This window comes from Schistocerca serialis, chromosome 7 (assembly GCF_023864345.2).
Source record: "Schistocerca serialis cubense isolate TAMUIC-IGC-003099 chromosome 7, iqSchSeri2.2, whole genome shotgun sequence".
NCBI classification, from domain to species: Eukaryota; Metazoa; Arthropoda; class Insecta; order Orthoptera; family Acrididae; genus Schistocerca; species Schistocerca serialis.
The window spans coordinates 351,620,859-351,646,295 of NC_064644.1; the positions used below are offsets into that span (position 1 = coordinate 351,620,859).

General features: G+C 40.2%; 2 protein-coding genes across 3 annotated transcripts in view; one reads left to right on the forward strand and one right to left on the reverse strand.

Annotated features, from left to right (window-relative positions):
• LOC126413342 (charged multivesicular body protein 2a) overlaps nt 1–15,626 on the reverse strand; it is a 27,956-nt gene extending 12,330 nt beyond the window's left edge. Inside the window, exons 1-2 of the mRNA XM_050083258.1 lie at nt 15,495–15,626; nt 15,099–15,281 (exon numbers count right to left, since the gene is read on the reverse strand). Of these exons, the coding sequence (XP_049939215.1) occupies nt 15,099–15,272 (174 nt within the window). The 5' untranslated portion in view covers nt 15,273–15,281; nt 15,495–15,626. The remainder of the gene's footprint in view (nt 1–15,098; nt 15,282–15,494) is intronic.
• The window catches only part of LOC126413341 (protein arginine N-methyltransferase 1), a 105,433-nt gene continuing 95,581 nt past the window's right edge, over nt 15,586–25,437 (forward strand). The window contains exon 1 of one of the 2 annotated variants that reach the window (XM_050083254.1): nt 15,586–15,835. In XM_050083254.1, the coding sequence (XP_049939211.1) occupies nt 15,826–15,835 (10 nt within the window). In that variant the 5' untranslated portion in view covers nt 15,586–15,825. The remainder of the gene's footprint in view (nt 15,836–25,437) is intronic. The other variant, XM_050083255.1, reaches the window with a different exon arrangement.

Here is a 25,437-nt window from a genome sequence, read left to right on the forward strand (position 1 = left end):
ATCCATAATTTTTGCAATTTTTTGTAGGATAGGTTGGTGCTACAGTGTTCACATACTAGTATTGACAGTGTCAAGAAACTAGCTAAGCGCTAAATCCATTAATTTAGATTGCTGTGGCACAAGACTGTGTTTTGCACCTGCTACAACTGTCATTTCATATAACATCTAGTTTCCCATTTCACCAGGAGTGTATACTGCCTGCATCTGTTATAAATTTCTATAAATACTTTTCAAGAAGCAGCAGAAGAAGACACACAAAAAAAGGTCTTACTTATAAACCTTTTGGAAAGGAGACCACTCATCGAAAAGCAGAAATGTTGAGTTGTCAATAGGCACACACAAAAAGACAGAACACTTACTAGCTTTCGGGGTTATCCTTTTATGGGCTAGAGTAAAATGTAAAACACACACACACACACACACACACACACACACACACACACCTATGCCCCTACAAGATGCCAGCTCTGTGTGTGTGTGTGTGTGTGTGTGTGTGTGTGTGTGTGTGTGTGTGTGTGCGCGCACGCGCGCGCGCATTGTGCTTGTGTGAATGTGTGTGTGTTTTCTATTTCTGAAGAAGACATTTTAGCTGGATGTTTGAATGTATTTCAGCTGAATGCTTGAATGTTTAGAAGTCTTTTCATTGTACCTGTCTGCAACTCAATGCTTTCTCTGTCTGGTGAATAGCAATCTACCCTTTTCACAATATTATCATTAAAACAAGCAGAATGCTTTACATTTTCAGTAAATCAGGTAAAGGCCAATAGTGTTGCATCCACGGGAAGAACTTGAAACATTTTGCTCTTGGAGGGACTCTTCTTGGTATACAGTCGCTATAAAGAAACTTCCAGAGAAACAGTGATGATAGTACAATGGTGAAAAATAAAGCACAGAAGTATAGATAGAGAAATGCTAAGCTAAACATGTTTGGCTGTAAAAAGAAAAGCAACGTGTGGAGCCCCGAATGACTGCCATAATAGAATCTTATTAAATGATCTCTCACATGTCCCAAACAAATTACGGTCAGAATCAGATTTTCACTCTGCAGCGGAGTGTGCGCTGATATGAAACTTCCTGGCAGATTAAAACTGTGTGCCCGACCGAGACTCGAACTCGGGACCTTTGCCTTTCGCGGGCAAGTGCTCTACCATCTGAGCTACCGAAGCACGACTCACGCCCGGTCTCACAGCTTTACTTCTGCCAGTATCTCGTCTCCTACCTTCCAAACTTTACAGAAGCTCTCCTGTGAACCTTGCAGAACTAGCACTCCTGAAAGAAAGGAAAATGCGGAGACATGGCTTAGCCACAGCCTGGGGGATGTTTCCAGAATGAGATTTTCACTCTGCAGCGGAGTGTGCGCTGATATGAAACTTCCTGGCAGATTAAAACTGTGTGCCCGACCGAGACTCGAACTCGGGACCTTTGCCTTTCGCAGGCAAGTGCTCTACCATCTGAGCTACCGAAGCACGACTCACGTCCGGTCTCACAGCTTTACTTCTGCCAGTATCTCGTCTCGTACCTTCCAAACTTTACAGAAGCTCTCCTGCGAACCTTGCAGAACTAGCACTCCTGAAAGAAAGGATAATGCGGAGACATGGCTTAGCCACAGCCTGGGGGATGTTTCCAGAATGAGATTTTCACTCTGCAGCGGAGTGTGCGCTGATATGAAACTACGGTTGATAAACAGCTCAAATTTTCAAACCAGACCACAGCTCCAAGGTCAAGTGGAATCCCTATCACTTTCTTTGTAGCTGATATAGTTCCTGTTTTGACGTAATACCAGCAGATTCCTTGAACAAAAATGTGCCCAGTACTTGGAAGAAAGCACATGTGATAACCCCTCAATAAGAAGTTTAGCAGAAGTACTTCATAAAACTTGACTATCATCCAGTATCCTTGACATCTATCTGTTTAATAATCTTAGAACATATCCTGAGCTCAAAAATGTAACGAGTTACACAAAAATGGCGGAATTATGTTGCACTTTAGACAACAAACGGCTATGTTTTAATAATTGTTATGACTGATTTCAGCCAAATTATGCCCTCTTTAGATTTAATCCTAAAGTACAGGACTTCTGCTGCCATTGGTGTCAGTTGGTGTGTAGAGTTACAAATGATGACAATGGCAGCAAAAGTACTGCACTTCAGGATTACATCTGAAGATAGGCTAACTCAGTTGAAACAAGTAACTTTTTGAGTCATCAGTCTTCTGACTTGTTTGATGCAGCTCGCCACGAATTCCTCTTCATCTCAGAGTAGCACTTACAACCTACGTCCTCAATTATTTGTTGGATGTATTACAATCTCTGTCTTACTGTACACCTTTTGCCCTCTACAGGTCCCTCTAGTACCTTGGAAGTCATTCCCTGATGTCTTAACAGATCTCCTATCATCCTGTACCTTCTTCTTGTCAGTGTTTTCCACATGTTCCTTTCCTCTCTGATTCTGCACAGAACCATCTCATTCCTTGCCTTATCAGTCCACCTAATTTTCAACATTTGTCTGTAGCACCACATCTCAAATGTTCCAATTCACTTCTGTTCCAGTTTTCCAATAGTCCATATTTCACTACCACACAATGCTGTGCTCCAAATGCACAGGAATTTCTTCCTCAAATTAAGGCTTATGTTTCAATATTATTAAAAGCAAAGTTGCTACTCATCATATAGCGGAGATGCTGAGTCACAGAGAGGCACAACAAAAAGACACTCACAATTACAGCTTTTGGCCTTTAAGACATTCGTCAACAAGAGATGACACACACACACACACACACACACACACACACACACACACACACACACTGCAGTCTCAGGAAACTGCAACCACACTGCGAGGAGCAGCAGTACCAGTGCATGATGGGAGTGGTGACTGGGTAAGGAGAGGCTGGGCAGGGAGGAGGAGGGGTAGTATGGTGGGAGGTGGTAGACAGTGAAGTGCTGCAGGTTAGACAGAGGGCGGGGCAGAGGTAGGAAGGGGGGGAGGAGGGGGGGGGGGGAGTAGTGCAAAAGGAGAGAAATGAAAAGACTGGGTGTGATGATGGAATGACAGCAGTGTAGTGTTGGGATGGGAACAGGGAAGGGGCTGGATGGGTGAGGACAGTGACCAATGAAGGTTGAGGCCAGAAATGTAGGATGTATTGCAGGAAAAGTTCTCAACTGCGCAGTTCAGAAAAGCTCGTGTTGGTGGGAAGGATCCGTATGGCACAAGCTGTGAAGCAGTCATGGAAATGAAGGATATCATGTTTGGCAGCGTGTTCAGCAACAGGGTGGTCGACTTGTTACTTGGACACAGTTTGTCAGTGGCCATTCATGTGGACAGACAGCTTGTTGGTTGTCATGCCTACATAGAAAGCAGCACAGTGGTTGCAGCTTAGCTTGTATATCACATGGCTGGTTTCACAGGTAGTCATGAGGTAAGGGATTTAGAAATGTCCATTCTTTTTCAACTATGCTGTCTACTGAGCTATTCCTTATTGGTGTATCCTCAGCATTAGAGAACTTCAGGCATATCTCGATATTCCTTAGTACTTCTATCTGAATCTATATAGGCTCCTGGGTACACCTTACAATCCAGTATCTGATTTTGGAATCCCTGCCTGACCATGATATAGTCTAACTGAAATATTCCCGTATCTCAAGTCTTTTCCAAGTATACATCCTCCTCATGTGATTCTTGAACAGAGTATTCACTATTATTAGCTGAAATTAATTACAGAACTCAATTAGCCTTTCTCCTCCCTCATTCCTTGTTCAAGCCCATATTCTCCTGTAACTTTTTCTTCTACTCCTTCCCCTAGAACTGCATTCCCATCTCCCTATACGTACTGTATTCCCCTTTCAATATCATCATATATTTTCTAATCTCTTCACATTCAGCTTGCGACATCAGCATGAACACCTGAACTATTGTTGTTGGTGTTGATTTGTTGATGATTCTGGTAAGAGCAACCCAAACAACCCTATCACTGTACTGTTCACAGTAACACATTCTCTGCCCTACTTTTCTATTCATAATGAGTCCTACTCCCATTATACCATTTTCTGCTGCTGTTAATATTACCCTATACTCATCTGACCAGAAATCCTTGTCTTCTTTCCATTTCACTTCACTGAACCCTACTATATCTAGATTGAGCCTTTACATTTCTGTTTTCAGATTTTCTAGCTTCCCTACCACAGTCCAGCTTCTGACATTCCATGCCCCAACTCGTAAAACATTATCCTTTTACTCAATATTTTCCTCAATGTCATTTCCCCCTTGGCAGTCTCCTCCTGGAGACCCAAAAGGGGTACTATTATGAAACCTTTTGCCAATGGAGAGATCATCATGATACTTTTTCAATTACAGGCCATATGTCCTGTGGATACACTTTCTGTGCTTTTAATGCAGTGGTTTCCATTGCCCTCTGCATCCTCATGCCATTGATCACTGCTGATTCTTCCACCTTTAGGGACAGTTTCCTCTCCCGAAGGGCAAGAGAGTGCCCTGAATCTCCGTCTGCTCCTCCGCCCTCTTTGACAAGGCTGTTGGCAGAATGCAGTTCAACCGCCAATGGTGATTATTAATCAAAATTTAAGTGGTGGTGAGTTTCAAACCCTGTACTGGAAACGTTTTGATTACTAATCAACGATGCTACCCCTAGAACACATGTGCATCACAACCAGTCATTACAGTTAATTAAACATGATGTAGAATGATTTATTCATTAAGTAATGAGGTACCTTGAACAGCATGATGACCACTTCCTCATTTTCTTTAATAATAGTAACATATATTACAGTAAAAAGTGGGTCTTTGCTGCAGTTAAGGAATTAAATATTAAAAAGTATTTGCTGTAAGTCAGGTATCACATCTGCAAACAGGTTCTACTGATACTGGTTGCATTTGCAGTTGTGTGTGTACTGCTCTGCTTCCAGATCTGCATAATATTTCAGAACGTCTTGAGTGCAACTGGTGCTTGATTGAAGTTAGCAATGATGCTTGATTAAGGTTCATAATTCTTTAGTGTTGCATGTGATGATCTCAAGTTTCGAAACTATTTCAGACACACAGTGAGTGTAGTGCCTAGACTGGATAGCACATGCCTTACAGCTTAGATTCATGATGCTACCAACATGGAGACCATGATTTCATGATCCCCAATTTTTTATATACAGTGTGGACCAGAAAACAAAATAAAGTCAGTATGAGAATCATTCACAAATTATTACAGCAACAAAAATCAAAATACCGTCAACATTTCTACAAGTTGATTAGAGATAGACTTCCTAGAATTCAGAGACCTTCAGTTCTTTGGTTCTGATATGATGGTACCCTCATCATCTGAATTTAAACCAAGTCCAAACTTCTGAAATTAGTAAAACATGTTAATTTATTTTGAAAATAAGTTTAATGTGGCTTTTCTCAAATGAAATGTCAATTTCAGTATGGTGTCTAGGCAATACATAGGATTACTGTGACGCTTTGGACGCAGCATTCTTAAACATAAGTAACTTAATTAGAGATAGTGTCTGGGACTACACTTAAATAGGTTGGGCTCTAAAACTTGTAGTAAAAGTTTTGCAAATATATGTGACAATATGGGGAAACCAAAAGAGTCTTTGATCGCAAAGTTGTTTTTTCAATTCAGTAACTAGTTCCAATCATTATGATCATCAATCTGCCTCCTTAAACTTAGTAAAGGAAGCAAATAACATTTATAGCCATTACTGGCAAAGTCACACTGACAGTGTGCTAACAGCAGTGGAGAGATCTGAAGCTGATGATGATCATAACAATCAAAATATGTTATCGAATTGAATAAAACATATTTGTGATCAAAGACTGTTTTTGTTTCAACTTATTCTCAAACATTGGATCGTTTTTATCTTCAAGGTGACCATGTCCCTCCACTGTGAACATGTGTGAAATTATTTTAAAACAGGAATGCTCAAGTTTTAAGTGAAAGGGGGTGAAAATTAAAATGTGTAAGTGGAACCAGGCATAAAATTAAAGGAGCTGGAATATTAGTCAAATGAGAGAGCACCTAGAAGAGCACTGAGAGTCTATAAATAAACTGTAGGGGCACAGTCAGGAAAAAAAGCATAATCAAAGATTATGCACTACCATCGGGTTTGCCCCAAGATGGCAGAAACCCCTATTTAGAGCAGGGGAGATAGTGTCAATCCCAACATGCGCAGAAGTGATATCAAAATGGTGTTTCACTTGATGCAACCATGAAACTCGATAGCAGTCAACAAATTAATTTTGGAGATGCCATTCCAGGTTCCATCATATTTCGTATAACAACTTGCTTGTTATGACAGTATTCATTTCAAGGCAACAGCACTTTGAAGATTTGTCACACACACTTCACTCTCAGTACAATTTGTTATAATTAAACATTAGTTGATGACACACTGGTAGTCAAAGCCTTCAGGAGATTCTAAGATGAACAATGCTGTTGCTGAAAGTTGTATGTGTTCACTGTGCTCAGATGGTTGGAGATATGGAGCGGAAGGTAGTAGGTTCCCATCCTGCGTCATTTTGACAACACTTCTGAATAAGCTGGGAGTGAAACTAACTTCTACCTAATACAAGCTTATACAATATGGTAACCACGACATCATTTACCACACATTAGGATACAAATAATACAAAAATATTTAATTGCAGAAATTACGTGAAAATAACAGGACAACCACAAGAATTAGGGTTTTTTGGCAGAGAGAAACTAAACCCTTCAGTCCAGAAAATCTATTCCACATTTAATCCTAAACAGCACAGAAATAACCTTTACTTCTGTTGCAACGAACTTGGGAACAATTCTGGACTATCACTTAGACTAGACTAAACTAAACAGACAAATGCAGTCTTTAAGAAGGGGTCAGCATCACCTCATTGACTGCTACAGCTTAAAAACAAACTTATAGAGTCACATAAACCCCTCATTCTTAATTATAGTGGTACTATTATCCTCTGAATTTTACATGAGAGCTTACACTAGCTGGAACTAGTGGTGAATATTATTCTGAATGTAGCGCTCCTCCATCCAAATAATTATCATGGTTACACGCTGATAAACATACATATTATTATAACCTGTGTTTGCTCTATTGTCTTATCAAACACTGCACTCCCTCTCATTTACCTTCAACCCTCCTACTACTATCTGAGCAGCACAGCAGAAATATTTGTTCACAACAAAGTACAATCCTCGCTGTACCACTCCGTAACAATGCCTTGTTCCCTAAATCATTTCGGAACACTCTTCTTCAGAATTTCAGAGAAATCAAAAGCAATTCAAACTCCAAAAAACAACCAACAGTCAACTATAGCTATTTCTTCCATATACTTGCCTGCATCTCACTCTCAGCAACTCCCCCCCCCCCCCCCCCCCCCCACACACACACACAAAAGCATTTCAATCTTCTTCTCTTTCATGATCCCTATCACTTCTGATAATTCTAAACATGGCTTCAAATGTGTGAAACTACTCAAACAATGGAAAATCCAGAATGGAACGTAACAATAGTATGAAAAGGATAGTTGCTACCCACAGACACACTTACACAACTCACACATACATGACTGCAGTCTCTGAGAAATGGAGCCAGACTGGGTGGCTAGGCTGTATGGAAGGGACTTCTTGGTATGGAATTGGTGGCAGCTCTCAAAGTGGAGGTACTGCTGGTTGTTGTCCCTGAACACCCAGAATCCCAAGCCCCTCACACGGACACCTTCATGATCTGCATCAAGGGTGAGGACACCCTAGCCACATTCCTCCAGAACCTCAACATATTCACCCCCATTTGCTTCATCTGGTCCTACTTAACCCATCAAGCCATCTTCCTTGATGTTGGCCTCCACCTCAAAGATGGCTATATCAGTACTTCTCTCCATATCAAACCTACCAACTACCAGCATCTCCACTCTGACTGCTGCCACCCATTCCATACCAAGAAGTCCCTTCCATACAGCTTAGCCACTTGTTGCCGTCACGTCTGTACTGACGAGAGGTCCCTCTCGAAATGTACCGAGGGTCTCATTGCGGTCTTTGCAGATCGTAATTACCCTCCAAATTTTGTAAAAAAAGGTCAAAGTCCCACCATCCAGCCACAGAGGAGCATTCCCCTCATGACTCAGTACCATCCAGGACTGGATCACCTGAATTACATTCTACACCAGTGTCTAGACTTCCTCTTCTCCCCGTGCTCTGAAATGTGAACTGTCCTACCCACTATCCTTCCCACCCCTCACACTGTGATATTCTGCTGCCCATCAAACCTACACAGTATCCTCGTCCATACCTACACAACCACTGCTCCCAACCCCTTGCCCCATGGCTCATACCCATGTAATAGACCTGTCCCATACATCCTCCCGCCAATACCTACTCCAGTCCGATCACAAACATCACGTATCCCATCAAAGGCAGGGCTACCTGTGAAACCTGTTATCTGATCTAATCTACAAGCTAAGCTGCAACCAGTGTGCTGCATTCTACATGGTCATGACAACCAACAAGCTGTCTATCCGCATGAATGGCCACTGACAAATCGTGGCCAACAAACAACTGGACGACCCTGTTTCAATTAATGCTTAACAGCCTATGCCTTCTGGAGCCTTCCTACCTCCAACAGATTTTCAGAATTGTGCAGGTGGAAACTCTCCCTGCAATACAGCCTACATCCCTGTAATCTCCCTGGCCTCAACCTTCATTAGTCATTGTCCTTACCTAACTATCCCCTTCCCTCTTCCCATTCCAGGACTACATAATCCTCATTCCACCAACAAACCCACCAGTCTTTTTACTTCTCTCCTTTCCCATTACCCCCTCTCTCTCCCCTGCCCTCCATCTAACCTCCCATCTATACCTAGCTGCCCTACTATCCACTTCATTGTTGCATGCTTCCAGCAGCACTTTACCGCCCCCACTCCCACCCCACTCTCCCTCCTAGCCCCAGCCTCCTCCTTACCCCCACCCGATTGCCTCTCCCATAACATGCTGCTGCCCCATTCTAATTTCATTAATTCACCACACAGTTGACTCCCGACACATTCTGCCTTGACGCTGCTTTACTGCATAAATTTAATTGTAGTTGCCACAACGTCGCCCACTGCTGCTACCAATGTGCCACTCATAAATTTCGTCTTATGATTTGTAACTAGTAACAAACTGAAAAAAAAAAAATTAAAATAAATTGTCATCCAATAACAACAAGCAAACAACAAACAAATAAGTATCCACTTACTAATGACATAACAAAAAGTAACTGCCAAGCCAACAAAAAGAAATTCCATATCATACAGTAACATACAGCAACAAGTCCAATGCCAGATAGATTGGGAGAGTCATGCTATAAAAAACTGTGTGACATTAATCTGAATGTTTTGTCTGAAAACTACTTTGAGGACATAATTAGAGAACCAACTTCAGAAGGAAACATGTTTGACCTTCTAGCTACAAACAGAAATGAACTTATCAAATATATTAACATAGAGGAAGCAATTAGTGATCTCAAGGCTGTGATAGCATGATAGCAATTATGGCTACAGGTATTATGAGGAATGATAAAGATAGGAATATATTTTTGCTTAGCAAGAGTGCCAGGATACAAACTGCAGAGTATATGGGTAGTCAACAAATATACTCAGTGCTGAGGACAAAGATGTGGAGCACAAATGGAAAAAAAAATCAAAAGCATCACTCAATATGCCTTAAACAAGATCCAAGCAAGGTTCTAAGGGGCGGGAAAGATCCACTATTAATAGCAGTTTAGGAAACTTTTGCGTAAACACAGAGCTTCAGCACAGATTCAAGAGAAGTCCAAACCTTGCAGACAAACAAAAATTGAAAAAAGCAAAAATGAGTGCAAGGAGATTAATGAGAAAAGCGTTCAATGACTTTGACAGTAAAATTTTATCAACCAAGCTGATTGGAAACTCTACAAGGTTTTGGTCTTATGTAAAATCAGTAAGTGGATCAAAATAATCTATTCAGCCACTCTGTGATCATAAATGAAATGGAAGATAACAGAGAGAAGGCCGAAATACTGAATTTGGTCTTCCAAAATTGTTTCACCGCAGAAAATCTTAATAAAGTCCCTATTTTCAATCATAGTACGAATGTCAAAATGACAGATATTGAGATAATCGATTGCAGAATAGAAAAGCAACTAAAATCTCTTAGTGGGTCTAGTGGAAAAGCACCAGGAGCATATGTGATACCTGTATGATTTTGCAAAGATTATGAAGAAGAACTTGCTCCCCTTCTAGCAGCAGTTTATCGTAGGTCACAGGAGCAACAAAGGGTACCTAGTGATAAAAAAAAAAAAAAAAAAAAAAAAAAAAAAAAAAAAAAAAAAAAAGGAGCAGGTTTTTGAGAAGAGTTGTAGGACAGATGAACATAATTATAGGCCTATATCGTTTATGTCAATCTGTTGTAGAATTATGGAACATGTTTTATGCTCAAGAATTATGACATTTTGAGGGAATGAAAAACTCTTCTATAAAAATCAACATCAGTTCTGCAAACAGAGATCTTGTGAAATTCAACTCATTCTGTTCCTCCGCGATATCCAATGACGCTCAGGTTGACGCATTCCTTGACTTCAGGAAGACATTTGACACCATCGCAAACAGCCTGTCTATTGGGGGTGAAAAGAGCTCATAGAGAGTATCGGCCCAGATTTGTGACTGGATTCAGGATTTCCTTGCAGACAGAACTCAATATGCCGCTCTTAATGGAACAAAATATACAGGTGCAAAGGTAATTCCTGGAGTGCCCCACGATTCATAAGAAGAATTTTAAGAAAATGTAACTCATCCACAAAAGAAGTGGGTTACAACGCCTATTCTTGAGTAATGAAAGAGAGAAGATCTGACAAAGAGCGGCGGGTTTCATCACAGGATAATTTAGCTGGTCGGAGAGCATTATACAAATGCTCACCAAAAACTCCAGTGGCAGATGCTACAAGAGAGGCATTGTTCATCACAGAGAGGTTTGCCACTGATATTTCGAGAGAATACCTTTCTGAAGAGTCAGACAACATGTTATTTCCTCCCATGTACATCTCATGAAATGATCATGATGAAAACCTTTGAGGACTTAGAGTTAATACAGAGGATTACTGAAAATCTTCTTCCCATGCAAAAATCACAAGTGGAAGAGGAAAGGAGGGATCAGTTAGAGGTAGTGGAGTACTCTGCACCATACACTGTCAGGTGGCTTGCGGAATACTGATGTTGATGTAGAGTGCCTCACTACCATCACTGACAACTTATAAACACAGACACACAACCCTACTGTGTGCCACCACAGATGACAAAATGACACATCCAAACGATGCATTCCACACATGTCACGCAAACATGACATCACGGAACACAACGTAGCTATGTCACTGGTCAAAGTAGACAGGTGATATTGCAAACTTCGGCTGACCCAGAAAGAAACAGAATTTAGTGCATTAGTTGAGAGAACTGAGCATGGTGTGAAAAATGTAGAAATGTGGCCATTAAGATATTGAGGACAAGGAAATTTATCCAAGAAGACACCATGCATTCAGAAAGGACAGAGGGACTAGTAGTGGTGGTGTATTTACGTTAGTGCATAGAGCATATGCATGTCAACAGGCTCCTGTGATAACGTCAATGAAATTCTAGGAGTGGAGCTCAGCACTTGCACAGGGACAGAAAATGGAGAATGGGGTGTCAGTACATATCGTTGGCTTATGGACACCTGGCTGAAAAGATGGATGGAGGTGTAGTTATTGGGGGAGGCCTAAACATACCGTTTTTTCTGATAAAGTCTGGTGACTTGTGGCACAAATGAAGATAACTGAGGGGCTAAGTGTCCATTAGGCTGTAGTGGTTGAAGTATGCTCAGAGAGAACACCATTGGGAAAAAGAATAAAAAGAAAGGATAGTCGCAGAATATCACAAACAAATGTTGGGAATTATAAAAGTACTTAGCTGAAATGTAAAGGCAATGGTTAAAAACAGGACAAGGTGTTACACTGTGGTCAGAACTGAAGAAAATTACATTAAAATGTGAAGCAAAGGATGTTATACAAAATGTGAGCAGTCAGAATAATAAAAAGGAAGGTGGAGCTGTCAAAGGATACAGAAAAAGTAAGATATTTAACCAGAATTACTTGAGTATAACGAGTGGGGAAGCACAGCACGAGACAGAAGTAAATGGACAAGAGAGGAATTCTGTCAAGGTGTCCACATTTAATAACAGGAAAATACATATATCTGTAAAAGCAATAGGATCGAGGAAGGCAGCAGGGGTAGAGAGAATAATTGGAGAAATACTTTAAATTGGGGTTGGAACATTGTGCCTTTTCTAAGACTTCTATATGACATCAATATAAATAATGATGTCCTCTTGTGTGAATAGAAATAAGCAGTAGTAAGTCTATGTACAAGGGAAAAAGAAAAAGTGGTGATAGAAAAAACTACAGACCAACTAGTCTCATGTATTACAATAAAATATTTGAAAAGATCACCAGTAAAAGTGTGAGAGAGTATTTGCAGGAAGAGGATGGGTTGTGCAGGAGTCAGCAAGAATTTAAAGCAGAGCTTTCATATGAGCCATGGCTAGCTTATTTTCAGAAGGATATCAGAAGTGACTGACAAGAGAGGATAACTTGACCATATAGCCATTGACCTATAAAAAGCTTTTGACAGAGTGAATCATAATGTATTGTAAACAAAACTGCAAGGACTGGGTCTTAATTAAAGAGTAGTATGTTGTATAACAGAATATCTACAGCACATACAATATTAGAAGTTGAGGGTGAGAGACTTCATATTAAAGGTAGCAGTGATAGAGAGAGGTGCATCATACAGCAGTAAAGTACTGTTTCTGATTTATGCCATGGACATTGGAGAAGGGGTAAATTCATCTAATATGAAATAATAGTTTACAAGGTTCTGAAGGGTTCAAGTAAGGATTTGATGTGCGCTTGTGTGTGTAACTATGCAGTTCTTGTACACTGAAATTTTTGTCAATGTTTTGAAAGTGTTTTTAGTTACATAGGACAGCGAGTTGCAGGTGTTATGGAGTTTGTTGAGAGATGTTATCAATACTACCTATTGTTACTTTTCACTATGTGTATTGGTGCTGTTTATTGGCATTTTGTGGTGCAATCTGTTTCTGGTTTTTTGTAGTGGTACTGTTCTTTCAAGCTGAGTTATACAGCTCAATTCAGTTGAAGTTCTGTTACTTTGCATGGCTTTTCTGTAGGTGACTAGTATGATTTCTTTCAAGATTTTTGTATTGGTATCAGTATTTCAAATTAAACACAAATGTTGTGTGCCTAGGACCTCCCGTCGGGTAGACCGTTTGCCGGGTGCAAGTCTTTCGAGTGAGCTATATAGCTCAACTTCGGTTGTTGATACTGCATATTGCCAGATTTCATGAGTTTTTGCTAGGTGTGTAGTTAGATTTCTATTACGATTTGCATATTGGTACCAGTCTTTCAAGTTGAGCTATACAGCTCAACGCTGGTTGTCAATACTCCAATTTATTAGTTTTCACAATTACTGATTATGAGCATAGTGCGACTTCTTTTAGGATTTCTGTACTGACTTTTCACTGTATCATGTTTCTGCTGTTGCTGCATTGCACATATTTTATTACTCATGCAATTTTGTGGTGGTTGTGTTAGATTTAGTTTGTTCCCACACAAAACCCTGAGAGTCCTGCGGTAGTCCCATTAGTTTCAATATTTGTTATACGGAAGTTGTACAGTTTTGTACTTGATTGATGGTTAAATTTTTGTGCCATGGAAATGTTTATAAAATTAATGGATGCCATCCTGAAATCAAGTTTGTGATGCAACTTGGTGTTTGGTATAACGTCAATGGTCAAAATCGATGGGTGATATCAGAGAGTCTGGTTTTCCCAAGGGATTTAGTAAGGTATCTGGGTGAAGATGCAGGGGAAGACATAGGACCAAGACTGCTCACTGATTAAGTACACAAGGAAGGAAAGGGATCAGTGAAAACTAAAGAGTGAATGCAGTCGACTGTAGTGCAGGTAAATATTCTCACATTGGCAGAGGATTAACAATCCAAGATATCCCCTGCCTCTTCCCTAAAAGCATCACTAAATTTAAATACCAAACACCAAAGTTTACAGACAACAAGAAAAGGGCACAATAAGTTTTATAGTATGTGATTATATACTAGTGTAATTATGTGATGTGAAACTATACTCACAAACAAAGCAACAGCCATATCTGCAAGCAAATATAAATTAGGCCTAGCTACTAACAATCTTTCCACATGGCACATTCCTTCCCCCAAGAGTCATATCATTTACACAATATATCTCTTACAAGGTGTTTATTTTCTGTATATGTGTAAAATCAATTTCACCACTGCAGTCATGTCTCATAAGAACTGCACCACCAATGTTCACAAGCAGTTTCTTGGTGCAATTCGATCACCCTCTGAATTACTGAGTCAACTAAAAAAAATTACATCTCTCACTGTACTGTTATCCTTGTCAGGAATAAGATTAATATCTCCAACAGGGCAACAATTTTCTGAAATCATTCAAAAATGAGGCCAACACTACTCACTTTTCTGTTCATCTCCCAACTCTCACAACATGATCACAGCACATGCTCCTTCTCAAACCATTTTTTAATGATCTATCCGATATACTTTGAGGACCTCTCCCCCACACCCAACATCTTGTATGATACACATTACTAACACCCTATCCGCTGGCTGTGATGCACTCCATCACAGGGAGAGACATACGAGATAACTTACAGAATACGGCAGCTAAAGTGAAGCCACTGAATTATGGCCTGACAATCCCTATGCAGGATATAGGCAGAAAACACGTTCTTGCTGGGCACATTCTGTAACACAGTAGCTATGGAAATAACAGTTGGTTGTCAATTCCTTTTCTTTAATGAGTGTGTAACACAGCTTTCGGCAAATAGAAAAAATAAATTACACGCCCAACTGCAATTCTAGAATCATAAAAACGAAATTATACCTGTGATCTTGGTAGAAAACATATCAAACACAATTGGTGCTAATGTGATATGGTGGAAACAAAGAAAATGAGAGAGTATTGTTAAGTACCATCTGACCATCTTTAGCCATCTTTTTTATGTCAGCAATGATCTTCTTTTCTTGCTGTTCCATCCGCGCTCTTTCTCGATCCAGATCTCTCATAGCTTTGTTCAGCGCACGCTGATTCTGCCTCAGCATTTCTTCCGGCGTCAGTTTCTTTCCAAATAGCCATTCTAATGGCATTGTAAATACCTGCGGGTAAGAAACGTCGAATGGTGCACAAATTAAAAACAAATATCAATTTTTGAAACGGAAACTGTCAAACTCCACGCAATTTGTGTCAAGGTAATAAATAACGCCATCTACTATAAATAGAAATGTTTTCCGCCGGACTTGATTGCGTTTGTTTCTCTCCAAAGCGGTATTTTCCAACAATATTTCATTATACTTAGCAACAACCATTACCTTCAGAAAATATTTACTACACAAACTTCACAGTTCACAACTCCAAACTCCTTGTCCTGCTGTCTATGACTAATGTCACAGGTGTTATTGCTACAAGTCGCATGTCATTTGCATCACACCCCCACAAAATTCAATTTAAGAGTTGCATTTTCGATTCAGCACGCATAATAGTTTAAGAAAGAAATATGAATAGTTACAAGAGAGAGAGAAGAAATTAATCTTCCCGCTCATGATTTTAATGTAAGTGGATTAATTGACTGTTGGCTGTTGGCTAATATTGCCGTAGCGCCAAAGATTTCAGGTCTACACGTCGTTTGAAAGTTTGGGAGGCATGGCTACAGGTGATGATTGTGTTATTATTTATTAAATATTGTTACATAGTTTTGATGACATAGACTCAGCAGTGATAATTTAATGAGTAGCGACCGTGCAGCTGCTGTTGGTGGGAATGAGAAGTTGAGCGTTGTAGAGTTTTAGGTTATTCGCACGATCACTCTTCTGTACAGCATTCTTATTCACGAGCACCCCAACAACTAAAAACAGTTTTTACTGTTTACAATGTGGTGTATGTAGTACAGGACAAATGCCCAAGTGTTCAGGTCGCTAAGGCACATTAAAAATCGCGATTTAGGAGCTTATTTTCATTACAAAACGAGAAATTAATCTATAAAATATGTGTATGGTTTATTTTGTTGTTGTTGTTGTTGTTGTAGTTTTTACTTCTTACGTTAAATTATACCTAATTCATTAACTAGGAAAGGTTTAACCAGTTGAGCATTTTTGCCATCCATTCGCACTTCCTTTACTGGTAAAGCAAGCTGGTAGCCATTTGTGCCACCCTCGCATGTATACATGTACCCACCAAGCAATATTTGATAGTCGGCTGTTACACAAGCAAAGTGTAGTTCCAAGTATTGTATGAGCCAGTCAAAGCCTTCAGTCACTTGGCATACAACTAAACCTAAGTGATCCTTACACTTCATATTTCCATGACATGACTGATTCCAAGTTATACTGTGTGGTATGATGCACTTGTCGAATCAGAACAGCAATTAAGATGTCCACTCATTCATTGAGGTTTAGTTTTTCTACGGGTTCCCTAAATCACATTAATTACATACAACACTTGGTGGAAGAGATAGATACACTGTAGCTGCACTTTAGCCCCTTTGTTGTCTCCAATATGAAGAGAAGGTTTTGTAATGGCTCCCAACACTAGTTTATCCTGTGCAAACGTCTTCATCTCTGCATCACTACTACAATCTACATTGATTTGAGCCTGCTTACTGAAGTTAAGCATTGATCTCCTTCTACAAGTTTGACTTCTCACACTTTCACCTCGTATCAAATTGATGGCTCCTTAATTACTCAGAATGTGTTCTATGAGCTCATCTCTTTTCATCAAGTTGTACCACAAGTTTTGTTCCTTCCCCATTTAGTTCCAAGTCTCTTCATTGGTTATCCAATCCCCACATCTAATCTATAGCAGACACCTTGTAGCTCCACATTTCAAAAGCTCATAATTTACTTATTTGTCCTGTGACCATTCAGTACAGCAGTTTAGAACATGTCAGATACATTGCAAGAATAATATTTTTATATGATACATAAAACAAATACGGAGTAGAATAGGGTTTAGATGAAGATATAGCAGGAAGTTGGCCATGGTGGAATCATACGAGCATTCACCTTAGCAACTAGGGAACTGTTTAGCATACACTTTTCAGTTCTGTGGAAGTCTAAAGTCAAGACAGAAATCTTCAGAAAAGATTTCATAAAACTTGACTTTATATAAGATGTTAGTTTATTAGTCATTTTGAGAGTCACTTTTCTTGCTACTGCTATTCTGCATTGTATAACCTCTGTACTTTGGCCATTGTTAGTTAGTCTACTACCCAAATAGAAACTCGTTTTCCTTTATCGTACGGACTGAAAAACATCAAGTAGGCCTATATGCTACAACCCTGTCTCATTTCCTTCTCAACTACAGGACCATTTCACCAAAAGTGAAACAAGACTTGATTGTTGTAAGCAAAATTTTTGCGGTACAGTTCAGAGTTGCCTACACTGCATAAAAACAAGTGTGGAACACTGTAATTTCTTCGTAGACGCAAACCAATGAATCTACTAATAAAAGAGCAAGATCTTTTACACAGCTTCAGAAAGACGCTTTTTTTCAGTGCATTGCTATTTTCTGTAATTTTCTTTTTAACCCTCTAACGGTAAGGTGAAGTTTCCTGACATCAATGGTAAGGTGGGGTTGGATCAGACCCCACCCTCCAAATATCGATTTTTCTGGGTAAAATAAAAAATGAATAATGGGAAAAAGTTTTATTATTAATTAAACACACATAATATTTGTTATAACAAGTTCTTTTTTAATTTTTATGCTCAGTAAGTAAGAATATAAAGTACTTTGGAAAAAAATAGGAACTTGATTACAAAAAAATACCTTAATAGAAATATTCTATGTAAAAATCAATAGATTCAGTCATCATTTAGGATCTTGAGTGCATTAGAAATTCTAAAGATAGGAACTAAATGAGAAACATCTTTTACTAATTGTAGAAAATAATTATAGTGTCAGCAGTTCCGAAATATAAAGTTCTCAATAATAAATGTCTTTGTACACATAATGTAATAGGAACAAATAATAAATGTTTAATGTTATCCTGGAAATGATCACATACAGCCCTGAAAATGCATATTTGGCACAATTTATCATATCTCAGTTTCTTTACAGCCAGGGCATATAATAACTTTATGCTCCCCACATATAGAACGATTACAATTAGGGGCCTACTACAAAAAGCATTCCCTTCCTATCTTTTGACCTGTCACAAAAATCACATCTTCTTTTCTTTAGTGGCTGTGCTTGGGTAGGCTTGTCTAATTCAATTGGTTCTTTTTCTAAAAGTTTTCCAATAGACGAATGGAGCTCACGGGGAAGGTGTGTTATTCAACCTCTATTCCATAAGAGGTTTTTTTCAAAGAGAGCGCAAAATTTTTGAGAAATGATATTCTCGCGTCATTTGAAAAGCTGTTCATTTTGCTATTGCTTTTGTAAATGATAAAACTATTTATAGCAGCGATGTCTAAAATAGCATAAAAGTACCGCATGGGCCATCTTCACGATTTTCTTTTTGTGGTCCTGCTGTGGCAAAGCTTATCTAATACATCGACCCATCCTTTAGTTAGATTGTAGAACTCCACAATTTCAGGCGTATTTGATTTTTCATTTATCTCTCCAGAGAAGTGCATAGACGTTATCAGTAAAACTTTTTTATTTTTCTTTGGGGTAAATGACACCAAAGTTTTGTCGTCCTGTTACATAAATGTTGAAGAGCCTACTGGAGCGGAAAGCAGCATTGATGGTGGTATTTGCAGTTTGTTCCTCCTCAATGTACCTACAAATGTGAGTTTCTTTTGGAGGAGGGTGTTAGTCACCTCCAGTGAGGAGAACCAATTGTCCGCTGTAATGGTTCTATTAGAATCCCTGATAGATTCCGTCAGGCGCAAAACATACTGGGCAGGTAAAGGCAAATCTCCAGGTCTCCCCTTTAATCTGTTGTCCTTGCCAGTGTATGGAATGCCAGGCAAAAAATAGAATGTCCTTGCGTCTCATAGTGGCATTATTTTCAACCCATATTTGTCGGGTTTTGATTGGATATACGTTTTGAATGGACAGGCAGCCCGAAAACTCAGTAGAGTCTCAACTAATGTGACATATTCTGATGGACTATAATTTTTTTCGCTGTTAGATTCAAACATGTCCCACACTTCTCTGAAAGCCGCAAATTTGTTGTTTATTTTTCTGGCCTCTCTGGTGGCTTTATCATCGAAGTGGAGGTTTTCTAGAAGAAATGCAAACCTTTTCTTGCACATAGTGCAACGGAATACCCGAGGTCCATAGGTTGCTGAGAACATCTCATCTACACTGAGCATAGAATTTTTTAGCACACAACTCGTGAAGAGAAGGCCCATCGACCCTTTATTTCAGCGCTCTCTGTTGGTGAATGAAACCACTGGACCGTATTGTCCTTTTGCCTAGATTTCTCGGTTTCAAGATTTGTGTACAAAACAATTTTTTCAATAATTTTCGAATCTATAAATAATAAAAATATTTCCAATTCACTAGTGACCCCCCCTTGCTTCCCCACGTGGGCCAGGGAGATGGGTAATAATATTTGACGCTGGTATCCTAGAAAATTTTGAATGGATGGGTTTGTTGGTCCATATTGTCTCTAAGTCTTTTCCTAGCTCAAAATTTCTCTCATCATCTACATCTGACTGAGAATTATCAAACTCGACTGCTCCTGCCGCACAGTGAAATACATCGTCCTCGTCATCAGTATTAGATAATACATCAGGCTCGGCCTCCATTTACTCCACATCGACCACCTTGTAGCGTCAATTCTCGTCCAGCAGGCACTCGCTGTTCCCAGTACCTGCACAATATTTAAGTGTTTTTATAAAATGCGCTTCCCCAAAACTTTTTACAAAAACAGCCTTCAGAATTTGTAAAGATCGTATTTTGTACATTCAATAAAAAATTAATAGAAATGAATATTTACATGAATAGACCTGTTACACTAATACAGTACAAAATTCTTATACTCTGCTGAGAGACTTTATAATTAATACCTATTGTAAAGAATAGTTACTTAACCTATGGGCCCGTTGTTAATACTAGTGTGTGTGTGTGTGTGTGTGTGTGTGTGTGTGTGTGTGTGAACAAAAAGCTGAAGTACGCTACCCATAACCCTAAACTACCATGTGTAATCCCAGCTGTAGCCTACCTGTTACTGGAGTATGCTCACAACTATGGATGACAATTTAAATTTGCTAACTACGCTACTACAGGCGCCACTGCACTTCACTTGCCGTCTCTGATCCCAGAGGCTTTGATGGATCCCTGAAACTGCTCAAGACATGGCAGCCACACCCAAATATGAAATGAACACTTATTAGACGGGATAAAATTAGCTGCAATTACATTAGTAATGGAAATTAATAAAAATACTATATGTACCTTATCGGCTACACCCGTTTCTCATACATACTACCCCGTCGTGCCCCGCTGAGACAACTCGATGGATGTTGCTGTCTCTGGCGTGGCTGATACGCTGAGTTGGTCACTACTCATCTGAGATGGAACTGGATGTACTGAAACTTACGGTGGAAAGTTTACACAAAAAAAAACGCGGCAGACTTCACAAGTTACAATGCAAAGACTCTACCTCTGTAAACAAGTTCTCATAAATATCATACTTTTAGAGTTCTCTTATGTGCTAGGTCTCACACCAAGACACCAATTACCGGACTTGTTGAATTCCGTACCTTTTGCATTACACCGTTCATACGATAAATCCCGATGACTGCACATGTTCAGAGACGTGACATACCATCGTACGAGAAACTCGCCACACTCTAGAAAGGTTGCGCCCAGCAGCAGCGGCATGGGAGGGCACAATGGCCATGTTTGTATATCCGCCTCCAAACCCTACGAGAATGGTACAACGCACTATGGCGTGCCCAACACGCCAACGGGGGGGGGGGGGGGGGGTGTCACTGAAAATAGGTGCAACACTGCAGTTGTGTGCCCATGACACCAGTGACAAATATCGCAAAAACAAATAAATGGTGCAATGCTGTAAGTTGTGCCCAGAACACTGTCGATATGCATCCAGTAGCTCTTCCTCAACAAAGACACAGTAATAGGTATGGTGGAAAGACAAAACACACATGAAGATCGAATCTGTGTTACCACTTACTCGGAAGAGTGGTGGCTCCACCATATGACGGGAAGTCCGGAAAAGTGAGTTAGACCGACACTTCGTTTTCGGAATTAACCAAGATTGCGCAAGGATCATATGTGGCTTTGTAGCCCCTACAGGCTACATATGTACATGTTAAAGAATATAAATAAAAACAAATTACCACACTTAATGTCTAACAGGTACACAACAGAAATATGTTTTCTAACCAAGTCTATTTTACAAATGTTTCCGTTTTGTTTCACACACAGGCAACACTTTACTTTCTATACGAAAACTTCATTCTCACGCTCCTTACATTTCAACATATGTAAATGACTCCGTCCGTGTATTTGTGCGGATTTTTCTCGAGCCCAATCCGCCCAGTCCTGGCTTCAATCTTGCCCTCCTTCTCTGTTTCGGTGATTGGAACTCGCATTAGGACCATGTATTTCGATTGACTCATCCCGCTGTTCATGTGAATCTCTGCGCCACCAGCTCATGTCGTACTTGCGGGTATCGTTTTGTCTCTGCAAGTTACTCTGTCATCCTGAATTTTGTCTTCCATAGTCCTGCCTCCAGGATGTTCCATCATGCTCATTCCTCCTGTCGTTGTTATTGCGCGGTGCTCCACGAAAGTCGCCATTGTAATGGTTATATTGCCCTTTCCTTTGATCATGTGCCACTTCTTTTTAAAAATTAGCTCCAACTCGCACAGAAGGCTTTTGAATTTTTCAATATTCAATCCGCACTTTCCTACAAGCAGAGCTGCTTGGCAGTTTCGTGAAACAGAACTTAATTATTTCAGCATCACTATGTGGCACATCAAGAAACTGATTCTTTTTAATTAAAGCCTCAAAGAGCTTCGTGGGGCTCTTTTATCCTGATGCCTCCAGATCTGGACACAAAATGATTTCTTGTTTTATTCGGTCTTGCATTTCGCGCTACCAATATGTTCCGAGAAACGCGTCGGTGAATTCTTGGTAAATTCGGCATGTACCTGCAACACTGTGCATTTTCTCAGATGTCGTGCCCTCAATGTGCCCGCAGATAAGTTCTAATTTTGCTGTCAGTGGCCAAGATATGGTAGCATGTTAAAAAACTGTGACAGCCAAATTTTTGGGTGAATTGAGCCTCCATTTTCCTGGAAAGTTTGGAATTTGAGGACCGATAAAAAGTGCTTGTAATCAAACTCTGGTCCCTCTTGCACCTTTCTATTGGTTCTAGTATCGAACGCGCCCGTCTGTTCGATGCGAGCTGACATCTCTTGTTGCGTGCTGTGACCACATAGTTCTGCCCCATAATGATACTGGAACTGAGTGTTGGTTGTTGTGGTCGGGCTGTAATTTTGCATCCGTGCGCTCTCTGGTCTGTTGTGTGCGCTTCGTAGTCCATTACCTTGTGCCGACCCTGTGCACGGTGGGCCGCCGTCCGGCGCCACACTTCTATGTCCACTAGTCATCGCCACGTGGTGTACCAATTTGTACTTCATGTTCCAGGCATGCAACATGTTCTTCTAGACTTTCACACTTTGGGTGGTACCCGCGATGCGTTCTTCAACGCTTTCCAGCTTTTGCTTTGTGCTCGCAAGTGCTTCCTTCCCCTGGGCTTTTATTGCATCAATTCCTAACGCATTGACGTGTCCAATTCGCCTAGTGATTCTTGCACAGTTATTTGCGACATTTGCCATTTTTTTTTTTTTTTTTTTGGCGCCAGCTGCTTCAACTCTTGCTAACGCTGCTTCCTTCTTGGCTTCAACAGAACTTTTCTTCGCCTTGACACTCGTCTTGCCGACGTACGCTATTCCACTCTTCACTTCGTTCACAATCGCAAGTACCTTATTCTCTACTTCATCCATTCTCTTTTCTAGGCTGTGCTTTCTGTCCTTTACCACCCCCAAAATCTCTAATAATAAATCCTTCGGCTGACTAGGCCTGTCTTCACCAATTGGTGATTTTACTCTAGACACTTGAGCACTGTTATACTGTCGAGGCTGAATTTTCCTCACTATTTTCTCATTTGTGTTCTTATTTATATAAACAAGTGCCTCCACATGCCTTTTCACTTCTACTCCTCCCCCCCCCCCCCCCCTTTCTTTCTCACTGATTTCACCGTTAAGAACCCCCTGTTGTCGGTCTGCCACCAATTCGTGTCTAACATCTGTGTTCCACACCTCCCGTCCTGTAGGAAAACTCAACAATTCTTCATCTGGCTCAACTCTGTTGCTACCCTGATCCTGCTCCATTGTTTGCAGTCTGTTTATTCGAGATGTGTTCAACAACAGTCGTGCCCTGCTACTAGTGAACATTCATTCACGGAACGTCAACAACAACAAAAATATAACAGCGAAAACCCCTTGTAACACAAAAATTGCACTAATTGACTCCTACCACTAAAAAAAAGAATTTAACCCACAAGTACAAATATCGATAAAACAACCCCTCCAAAATAATTTCAACGGTGAAGCAACACTGTCAGTTTCAACGGAATGTCATGTGGTACAGAACCCACACACAACCAACACACACAAAATAATACAAACTGTCAGTTTCAACGGAATGTGATGTGGTACAGAACCAACACACACAAAATAAAACAACATGAAATTACTAAATAAATGAACAAAATCAATGGTTATTACATGCGTGTCGCAAAATATTTCTATTCCGAAATCTAATTACAGCAAAGAAAATTAATTATGGTGTTTTTCTTTGATCAGGAAATGTTATCAATCAAATCCTGGCGGGAGAACGAGACATGCACTTGACCTCCTCCTTATCTACCAGCTAATTAATTATCCGCACAATGGTAATAGAAGGAAATGATGGTGGACCCTGCTAGTTGGTAAAATAAGGAGTGCTCACTCACAATAATTTAATAAAAATCGTAATCTACTCAAAAGAGAGAACTTTATCATAATAAAAAACAGGAAATGGGATTCTGCCTATATCTACGAAATGATATGCGGATTAAATATCACAATGAGATTTATTATATTTCAGAACATAAATGAACATGATTTTCGACACACACACACACACACACACAGTAGGTTAAAGGATAGGGTATATTGAAATATTATGAGAATAAGAGTTGGCTCGAGAACAAGGGGCTCCTACTCTCTGTGATGCAATAGACTGACGATAATGACTGGAGGTCCTAATGAATCAAATATTAATCTCCCGACTATATAGCAGTATCGCAATTAGTAATGAGAGATGCCATGCAGCAACTGTGTGTCGAACCCTGGCCTCAAAGGCTGTCCGAGAATTCTAAGTTCTTCCGAAAACGAGCGACCAAGTTGCAAGACCATCCGACTCCGAGGAAGATCAGATTTCGAATCCCCTGCCCGCGCAACGCAAGAGCGAAGCCAACATTGCTCTACTCCCTACTCTGTTTGAAAACTGCGAATCAGCATTCAGTTCAGATTCCAAAATTCCCCCACACTGTCTTAGAACATCATTCGCACCAATAGTGACTGTTCCCTCCAATTTCGAGCAGGGCTTTATGACTTCAACTAGCCTCAGTTTAAGTTGATCAGTCATGCCTCTGCTTTTCAGCTGAGGGCACTGAACTTGCCGTTTGACCGGCTATGAAAACAACCTGCCAAGACCACCGGCCATCTGGCGCCAGACACTCACACCCAGCAGGGCACAGCCCACAAGAATTCTCAGATCAAGAGGACAATGCAGTCAGTCGGTGCCAGGAATCTTCATTCCGGACGTGCTGGAACAGTAAACACATAAACTGTGGCGACACTTAGATGTCTCGCAGGTAGTTTCGCCCTACACACAATAGGCGGAACTCAACCGACGTCAGTCGTTCTGCCAGGCGCTTAAGCCTATTGTACGAACCCCTCAGAATTCAGGGAAGTGCAGCCCCCAATTGGAAACGCAGTGTGCTGCGTCCTCCAATGCTCGCCTCGCACAGGCCACCCAGAGAAGTAAAACAACATGTTTAGGAATCAAGTGAAAAGTATTCTTTGATCTCTCAGTACAAATACTCTCATTACAGTAACCTTATTTGGTCTGTTACTACCGTGCAATGGCATATAACATTAATAAATTTGATGAAAATAGAGGAGACATGCAAAAGAGGGCATGGAACCTCTCAAAAACAAGTAAGTTTTTGGACATAAAGCCTTCTTCTGAATTAAGCAAAAACTCTTGTGTGTGTGTGTGTGTGTG